This window comes from Amphiura filiformis, chromosome 7 (genome assembly GCF_039555335.1).
Source record: "Amphiura filiformis chromosome 7, Afil_fr2py, whole genome shotgun sequence".
Classification (NCBI taxonomy): Eukaryota; Metazoa; Echinodermata; class Ophiuroidea; order Amphilepidida; family Amphiuridae; genus Amphiura; species Amphiura filiformis.
The window spans coordinates 1,959,519-1,970,000 of record NC_092634.1 but is presented as its reverse complement, the minus strand read 5'-3'; the positions used below and the strand labels follow the sequence as shown (position 1 = coordinate 1,970,000).

At 36.3% G+C, this 10,482-nt stretch overlaps 1 protein-coding gene across 1 annotated transcript in view; it reads left to right on the top strand.

Moving 5' to 3' along the window:
• The window catches only part of LOC140156554 (N-acetylated-alpha-linked acidic dipeptidase 2-like), an 8,810-nt gene extending 6,938 nt beyond the window's left edge, over positions 1-1,872 (top strand). The window contains exons 10-11 of the mRNA XM_072179494.1: positions 1,055-1,150; positions 1,650-1,872. Coding sequence (XP_072035595.1) covers positions 1,055-1,150; positions 1,650-1,872 — 319 coding nt within the window. The remainder of the gene's footprint in view (positions 1-1,054; positions 1,151-1,649) is intronic.
• The last annotated feature ends 8,610 nt before the right edge of the window (positions 1,873-10,482 follow it).

Genomic DNA, 10,482 nt, shown 5'->3' with positions numbered 1-10,482 from the left:
CACCGTTTCTCTCACGTTCTCTTTACAATAGCATATAATATGTGACAAGAATGAGGACATTCATTTTCTTTTCCGATTAGCAAGATGTTGAGTGGCCCTAATAGTAGATGCACCTGTCATTTCCTTAATGTCTTGAAGCCATAATTTGTGACGTGGTATATCAAAATGAGACACTTTTGGGCAGGTTATCAATTTTGAGTTTTTAATATATCTTAAATATAGAGGTATTTTGCTTAACAACGCCGTTTTTCCCTATTAAGATATTGAGTTCGTAAGTTATGGTATTATAAAATTGTATACTTCGATATCGGCCTTTATTTATTATTGACAATGTTCAGAGTAGAAATGATCTTGAAAAATTTCTGAAAAAACACAAGTTGTTATATTCCGGTCTGAAATTATCAGACAATATTTTAAAAATGATTAACATCACAAAATTATTTGCTACAAACACAAATTGAGAATAAATCATCCCCGGATAGATTTTGTTTGCTATTTCTCCATTTTACGATCCTGCCAAAAGTGCTTTCTTTCGATATATCACGTCACATTTGTAGAGACCAGCTACAATGCGTTTTTCACTCATCGTTATTCAGAATGTCAAGTAATGTGATCAAAGAAAGGAAGTATGCTTTAGAATTGAGTTGCAGATTTAGTTTAGTTATTTGCTTAATGCTCTGCGTGCTTTCCATGCGCTTCAACGGAAAAAGTTCAAGTTTTGAAATATTTTCTCAAAATATCAAGAGCTATCTTGTTTGTACTCATTTTAATGCAATTTTCATGTTGATTCCAAATATGGTCAGGAAAATTTACATTTCTGAAATTTTTGAATTTTAAAGACAGCTTTGAAACATGTCGTCTGCAGTCGACACCCGCGTGAAGAGAGTTAACTTATTTGACCTTCAATTCCTCCCCTGTATGAATGTCACACCCAATCTATGTGTGCTACTCTTCTTATCCATGTGACCTTCTTCCTCATGGAGACCATCAGTTACGATTAATCATGACCCCTTTGAATGCAGATTTTAAAACTTGTTCGTTTGCCCCTTTTCAGTGCTTTGACTGTTCGTGCTGTAAATGATCAAATGATGCTTCTAGATCGATCATTTCTGATGACAGTGGCAGCTTTACCGGGTCAACCGCTGGAAAGGTGAATACAAACGTATAGTAATAACCGTGTGATTAACATTAATTTAACCTCATAAAAACTTATCAAAACAAACTTTCGTGTTAGATATAGAGCAATGTGACTTGTATTTTTATTTAGAATTAACACCATTTTCTAAAAGTTTTAACTGACTTTTCGCATAATTGAATTCTCGATGTGCGACACAAATTTCATCAAAAGAAGTCCTAGGATGAAGATGTGTATGACCCATCGAAAATTCAAGGTTGTTGTTGTGCTGAAAGTCGGTTAAAGTTGTAGAAATTGTTTATTGCCAGCAAGTATGAACTTACATTCGAGTATTTACACCATGTTCACGAAGAAAGTAGCTTTTATTTTTTATTGCAGTTTTGCATAAAATTATATATATAGTCTGTAATCATGATAGAATGTTACTTTGTTAAATGCGGTTTTATCGTCTATTTATGTAGTTTGTATTCTTATATCGGTGATTGTGTTTTTGTTGTTGTTTTTCTCATTTCAGACACATTTTATTTACCGCTGCCCTAAACCCAAGTGATCCCGAGTATCCTACAGGCACCTTCCCCGGTATATATGATATCATGTATTACATACTACGATGGAATCCGTCCAACCCTGAAGAGCAGTGGAGAAATCTGGAAAGACACGTGTCTATTCTAACTTATATGGTCCAATCAGCTGCCTCTACTCTTGAGGAAAATACAGCCTGGTGTAAAACTTGGTAGACATGAGAGTGAAATCTTAAGATAACATCAAACCATTATTTTTCTGCTCACTATACATGCTTTGATACAGCTGGAATTAACAGATACGGCAAAATTGCTCACTCGTACAGTATACTTCTACTATATTTGTAAATACGTTTTTATAAATACGCACGTGACCACCTCCGCGCTGCCATAACAGCTTGTAGGCAGTAAGTCTCGAAGTAACCTTCTACATAGCGGGTGGTCTTCCTATACAAGCGGAACAACATGCAACATGAGACTACTGTGCAGCAATATTGTCTATTTTGTTTAACTCTGATTATATTGTAAACTTTTCCGTCGTTGACTATTGTCAAATAAATAACTTCAAAATGTTGTTTTTGATAACATATTACAAATTCGGGTCCCTCCATGAGAAATACCCGGGCGTAATAATTTTGCTTTTCAATTAAAACTTAAATTTGATGATATTTATCTACAGAGTTCCTATCCTTTTCTGTATAAAGGTCAATGCATGAGGATTTGGTCACGCTTGCTGGTCTTGGTATGTCGTGCCCATGGGTCACGTGCGTATTCCGAATTTATAAATATAGTCGAAGCATACTGTTGTATCCCTGATATGGCGTTGTACGTGTGTTTCTACCGTATAGTAGGCCCTAGACCTAAAAGGCATTTTCATTATTTTCGTATTACAAGCGTTAATTCCCGCTGTATACATGGTATATAGAACTGCTTTACTTGCATCCAAAGCATATTAGTTAACAGAAATAAAACCAAAACCAAAAACCAATGTTATGTTATTTATTCTAAGCACGTATGGGTGTCTACTTATAAGCGAAACAGATGTGAAGTAAATCCAGGGAGTAAATCTAGCAAGACCCAAAAATAACACCAATTTGCAATTCCAAGACAATACCGGCCCCTCCATTATATAGAGGGCGCCCCAAAAGAGTAGTTTGTGTCTTAGCCAGGGCAAAGGCGCGGCAATAGACTTTTTAATTCGGTCTCGAATTCTAGCAACCTTTGTTGTTTTACTTGTGTGACTTTCTTGTAGCACCTGTAAGCATGATTGATAAAATGTTTTCATATTATATGCTTTGACACGCAACTATTAGAATAGTCCCTTGCCCTGAAGTTTTTATCTGAAACCAGAGAGTGTGTTTACACTTAGTAAACATGTGTCACATTATCGATGTCTTTTCGATATCAAAATATAAAATTTCTTCGAGTCTATCATCTACTACCTTGTCGGCATTCAGTTAAGTTTGCCATCTTAATACCCATTCTAGTTTGCTTTGTATGTCCATGGCATCTTACTTATTTAGACAAGTTGAATGCTCTGAATCCTCAGCAGTTGTCTAATATTTGTGATTAAAAACATAGGTGAAAAAACCCCAACAGTGTATAATTTGAATCGAACTTTTACTTACTTTTAATGTTGTTCTGGTTTTATAAGTGGGTATTCATGTTTGGACTTTGAATATCAAGCATGGCTTTGTTTTATATTGTTGATTGTTTATTAAAGGAACACGCCGGGTATCACAACATTGTGGCTTATATGTTTAATGTTAGAAAAATAATTATGAAGCACGAATCGCGTGGTTCTATTTAAAACAAACTCATATTGACCATAAAAACTAATAAAAACACCCGTCTCTCAACACGCTACATACTGCAGTTACTGTCCGTTTTCCTATACACAATACACAGTGCTCTCACCATTGACGCGTGACCTTTACAAATGATCTACGTTGGAAGAATGGGCACTTGCCTAGTTAACATCACTGTGTGAAAAATAACCAGCCAATATGTTAGCTATTCTCCAAACTTCTAGCAAATATATTTCTCTAACATGACCTAAAATTACAGCTAGGTTAGATGTTCAGAAATAGTCGCACTTTTGTAAAATATGAGTGAGGGCAAGGCATAGCTAGCCAACTCCCCGTGTTAATTGAATGGAGATTTGACCGAAAATATTGGTATCGGACCGCTCACTTCTGAAGGATGCCACAAAAAAACGGTACAAGCTACATTTTAACTATTCTCTGGCAATCATCATGATGAGTTTCTGATATAGTATGCCGAAATTGGGTACTGTAGGTGATTGACAAATGGTCGCACTTTTCTGATAAATAAGTGACAGTGAACATGAAATATCAGCGCCCATAAACCCAAGTTAGTAGCTAGTTAGTGGAGGCCGTCACGGGACTGATTATTGATTATTGAAGTGCCTTATTAATAGATACGCACGATTTAGGGCAAGAAAAACAAACCGGGACACTTTTGGAGACATCATCATCATCATCATCATCATCAGCATCATCATCATCATCATCATCATCATCATCATCATCATCGACATCATCATCATCATCACTTTCTACATTTTTTCTAAACAACATAGGGCCTACCGTTTTAATAAGATTTTTTTCTTGAAATGCATGTAACTATAACTATTGTTTAGAGCGTGATGAAATAAAACATCACGATTTTCATCACAAAACAAATATAATGCATAAGAAATCGTTTGTTTTAGAGCGTGATGATGAAATAAAACATCACGATTTTCATCCCGAAACAAAGTAATACATAAGAAATCAATTTTTCGTGAGTGATGAAATAAAACATCAAAATTGTCATCACGAAACAAAGTAATACATGAGAAATCGTTTGTTTTAAAGCGTGATGAAATAAAACATCACGATTTTCATCACAAAACAAAGTAATAGGCCTACAAAAGAAATACATTTTTTCAAGAGTGATTGAATAAAACATCACGATTTTCATCACGGAACAAAGTAATACCAGAGAAGATGATAAAAGAGGAGGTCGCTCGCTGCCCACATCAAATAAATAATGTGTGCATCCGCCTATTGATGGAAACAATGATCTAATCCGATTGATCAACTAATACGATAAGTGGCTTTGCGAGTCACGACTGTCTAGCTCTAAACGACGCATGCCCGGATATCAATTTGTTACGTCAGTTGACCGCGAAATATAATTTCTGTATTGTTTGGCATGACTGGCTGCTAAGTTTGACCCGAGATCCCTGTGAAAAAGACCCGCATTTTGGATCCAAATAGCATTTTTGGACACGTTTGGACACAAAACGGGAGTATATGGAGAAACTGACACGAGTTTGAATTACTGATTACACTGGTTTTATGTTTCCGTAAACTGCCGCAAATATTCAAATAGTTATCATTAAAATTTCTTTTCCTTTGACCTTATATTAATTTGACTGGAAAATTAATTATGCTTGACTTTCCATAACTTAACAATTTTTTTGATTTTTTTTAATGGGAGTTGCAATATATATAATGCTTCTTCACTCGTTTAAAAATCATGGTCACCCTGGTTAGTATTATTTTTTTAAACAAAAAAGCATGATTTGACTGCAAAATTGGGACTTTAACGATGTACTTCCGTGTGTGGAATATTTTCTCCACTGGAGAGAACTACCAAATCAGACGAGCGTGTGGCGGATGAACAGATTACCACAAAGGAAGTTTCAAGTGGTGTTTTAAGTACCCCAAACAAAGAAAAGTGAATAGAGGTTAACTGTGGGTAATCGGATTATATGTTCGAGCGATCTCCTCTTTTCTCATCTTCTCTGGTAATACATAAGACATCGTTTGTTTGATTGCAATCAACCGCGACAGTTCGTCTCACACACATAACAATGCACTGCGATCAAATAGGTTGATGACAACATTTGATTGAATGGACTGCACTGCGCCATGATTACGTGCACCGGTTCAAATCCTTTGTTTGGAGCCAATCAATAATTTCACGTACAGCCTCTATGCAAATTAGAGTTTACACACGCTGCAGCTGGGGTAATCGACCGAAGGTTGTTGCCGTTAGTGATCGAATGCATGAGCTTATTTGCTTTACTGAATCGATTTACTGGATTAATTTCCTGTTAACTGGGTTTAATGCCACAAAGGTCGAATCGCCTTTGCCATGGACCATGACTGCATCATGATATTAAAAATTCCCGGGCACCGAAATTGTCTGTGGCAATGACGTCTTAGTAATACAATGAAGGCTGACGACAATTGAGCACAAGTAACCATGACCTCATTGCTACAGACATTTCCGGCGCGGGGATTTCGAATATCGCGTGTTAAGAGCCGGCTGTTTATTCCAGACGATTTTTAACCAGAAAGTTAAGAAAGACCCTTGATTCTAACCGTTTGCAGCCCCGAAAGACCCCCTTTTACCGGTTAGCCGTCAGCTCCCAAATACCCACCATCTACAAATTCCAATGGAGCATACCCACCCGGGGGGCACTTTATCTCATCAAGCGAAACATTGTGGGAATTGGGATTGCTTTATTAGCCAGAATCCATCCTTGCAAACAGATTTTTGGTACTAGCACTCAGAAGTTACTCTACTCCATACCAGTAATACGTTACGAAAGTTGAATAGGCTACAGCTATGTTGAGAAAAGTTAACTGGGCTATAGCTACATTAGGATAGTTAACTAGGCTACAGCTATAATAGGAAAGCTGATTAGACTACAACTATTAAAGTTCACTATGCTACAGCTTTGTACTCTCCAAATAAGTAATCATGGCATCACACTGCTTATTGTATTTGGCTCACGGGTCGGAAATATGAATTCTATTGCTATATTTCTATTTAATTATTACTAGGACGGGCCCAGCAAACACAAAAACGTTTTTAAAGTTATATTTTGGGTTTTGGTTTAGGTAAAAACGTTTTAATAACATTAAAATGTCGGGTTATATAAAGGTCATGAAATCGTTTTAAACACACTACAACAATATTTTTAAAATGTTTTCGAAATGTCATTGTAAACTATTTTTGCAAATATTTTTGGCCAAATATTTTGTCAACACTTAAATAACATTATGTTGAAATATTTACACCCAGCAAACACATAAATGTTCTTATAATGTTTTTTACAGAACGTTTTAATAACATTTAAATGTCGGGTTATATAATGGTCGTGAAAACATTTTAAATATTTTGGGCAAACATTTTTTACAAAATATTTTTTAAACCCCAAAATAACATTCTGGTTAGAATGAATTGTACCAAGTTTTCAAAAATGTTTTTGGAATGTTATTAAAACGTTTTTATACCCTTTATATAACCTGACATTAATGTTTTCTGTAAAACATTTGTGTTTGCTGTGCAGTAAATTACCAACAAATGTTATTTAATGTTATGAAAACGTTTTATACCATTAATGTACCCTTTATATAACCCGACATTTAAACGTTTTCTGACAACCTTTTATAACCTTTTGCCAATGATGTCGAAAACGTTTTGTGTTTGCTGGGTAACTGGAAAAATCCTAATTTGGCGGCCATTTTGGATTCCATCTTGAATTGGAGAGATTCAAATGAAACAAATTGTGTGCATATTTATTTATTTTAGTTATAGAAATTAATTCCATTGAAAATGTTTCATTATTATATCAATTACATGTTGCTGTAGTGTATTCCAATGGAAATATGCTATTCTGGAGGCCATTTTGGACGCCATTTTGAATTTAAAAGATCCGAATGAAACAAAATGGGCACATATTTTTTTCTGTTGATTAGAAACATCAATTGCATCGATATTTGTTCATCATTAGATCATTTGCATGTTGCTATAGTGTGTTTTAATGGAAACCCCTATTTGGCGGCCATTTTGGAAGCCATCTTTAATTGCACTTGATCTGATTTTCTTACCCAAACTTTTTTGAAGGTCTTTGCATATATAACATGAAAATGCAAGGTAAATTTCTAAAAGAGTCATGTACACAAACTCCTCCCTAGAGCCTGTAGTAAATGCGCTTATTGGAAATATAGATTTCAAAAGTCGGATCTTCTGGCAATACCGGTTTTTGCAGAACACGACTCTTCTGCAGCCTTTAAGTGTTGCTTCCGGAAGCAGTTGTGTGTCAAATATTGTACGCAAATGGTAAATATTTCAATTAAGTTGGTCGTATAAAAAGTTATATGAGTAAATATGTTGAAAATGCATTATTTCGAAAAATGCATATTTTTGAAAATTGGCAAACTTTCTGGCAACACTGGCTTTACAGGACAAATAGCCCCAGAGGTTTTTTTTTTTGTTTTGGAAGGGGCAATGTCTGCACAAGTACCACCAAAGAGAAAATAATTCTGGGTGCTCAAGCAAAATTAGTTTTTAGACTTCAAAAAATGTCATTTTTTCAAAAGTGCTAAATTGTCAATGTTGCCCATCCCTAAAATTGCACATGGGGAAATGTTATTGAAATATTTTTTGCACATGGGAAAAGTGCAAAGATGGCACTTTATGGTGGTAAAGTTGATTTTTTAATGTGACCTCAACTTTTAAGTCAAGAACAATTCAGAAAAGTGTATATTTTCTCATATTTTACCCCCAAAATAAGCAAAAATCGCTAAAATCATAAAATCTGCCGTTGCTATGGCAACAAGCTCCAGAGGAAATTTTCATGTGACTTTTTGTAACCTACTACCAAAGCCCTTTCGCCTCATGCAATAAAAATGTTTTGACCGTTAGCAGGCACATGTGGTTTTTATACAGAATTGCAATTAAGCGTTTTCTGTAAAAGGTTTTGTGTTTGCTGAGTACCTAAGAATGAGACATGTATGCCGCCCTCCCTACTGATTCTTAGGTACTTTGTTTTTGAAGAAGTCTACTGCTGACGAAAACTTGATAGTTCTAAACTTGTCCGACGGCGAACCTGCTATAGACGAATCCAACGAGCCAAGTCATGGTCAGGATTTGGTCGGCCATCTTTGGTTTCCCGCTATCACCAACCTGGGGTTTTGAGCACCCGATTGTGCAAATAAAAGCCGCCTAACACCTGGAGAAGATGCAAAGACGAGGAGGGTTAATAGAATAATATATACAATAGAGGTAATCCTGTCGCATCTATTCATACATAGTCCTTTTGTTCATCCATTTGTACATCTATGAATAGATGCGACGGGATTACCTGCGGAATTATCTCTATTGTATTATTTTATTAACCCTCCTCGACCTTCTCTAGGTGTAAGGCGGCTTTTATTTGCACAACTGTTGGAACTGTAAATCATTCTTTTGTCTACCTGTGTTTTCGCGGAAGGTGTAAAACGGGTGATGGAATGCAGTTTAAAATTTCTGCCAAGGCCGAATCATTTCACATTTTGGATGCATTGCAGCCGACGGGGACCCAACTAAAGGCTGCTAGTCAGGTGTAGGAATGCGTGTGGGGAAGGTGGGGCATAACGGACCCCCGGGGCAAAACGGAACCACCTGGAAAAATAGGCCTTCGCAATACTGCCGTCTATGCAAATTATATTGAGGAACACAAGTATGGCTACGAGGATTTACAACAAAAATTTTATCTGAAACAATCCACTGACATTCGAGCAAGATCGAGTCAAAAAATTACTACCCGTCTGGTGTAAGATATGTAGATGTTTAATGTGCTGAAATTTTACTTCATTAATATCGGATTCCCAAATAATTGTGTATATTGTAAACACAAAGGTACTAGCCATGAGCTGTATTAAGTGTATGGCCTATATGCTACGATGTATTATGCATGCAACCTATTTCTAAAAAATCGGGTATGGGGCAAAACGGAACCCTAGGTGTGGGGCATAACGGAACAGGGTTCCGTTTTGCCCCAGGCGTTTTGTCCCACAGATGGGTTCCGTTTTGCCCCAATTGGACATAACTTGTCTTCACTCAAGGAAATGTAGGCGTTATCTAGGGGCCTACTCGAACATATTGGTAAACACTTCGCTGAAACATAGACATATAACTAGACCTACAGATATAATTAATGATTAAAAGTTAACCACTTACTCCACAGAGATGGTAGGCCTACTGAATATTTCTTTCTGATCAAATATTGGTCATACATATTATAGGCCTACTAGGCCTATAAGAAGTTAACCACTCACTCCACAGAGATGGTAGGCCCACTTAATATTGTAACTGAATATAGGCCTACATATAACTAGGCCTAGGGCCTACCGATGGAACAACTGATATAAGTTTACACCCAGGGTGCCGTTTTGCCCCATAGGGGGTTCCGTTTTGCCCCGATAGTGGGGCAAAACGGTTTTTTTTTTTTGAAAATATTTCTTCATTTTTATAAAAAATTGTAAGATTCAAGTTATATTGGTTAATGGTATATTAAAGGTAAATACAAACTTCAACTGAACATATAATATTTACAGTCATATTACTTATGGTGACGTCACAGAGCATCCTCAAAGTTAAGTGTTCCGTTATGCCCCACCTTCCCCTATTTGGATTCGTCTATAACGGACTAATTGTTATGAAATCCCGTCGTAAAAGCTTATTGTGATATTGTGAGCGTTAAAAATTTAAAAAAAATCCTATTCAAAGGAAAATTCTCTTGAATTTAGAAAATTCGTGCCGCCCACCACCTGCTTAGATGCCACATGTGTATATTCAGGACGCCCTCTGTAAAATGATACATTTTAACATTGTAAAATGATACAGTGGCTATGGCAGACAACATAAAATCCGACTATAATCAAAGACAAAATTAAAAAATACTAGTTTGCGTCTAACGACAGGGTAAAGGCGCGGCGTGATAGGTTGCTGACCTGCGCAGTACGGCATTATCGGTCTGAT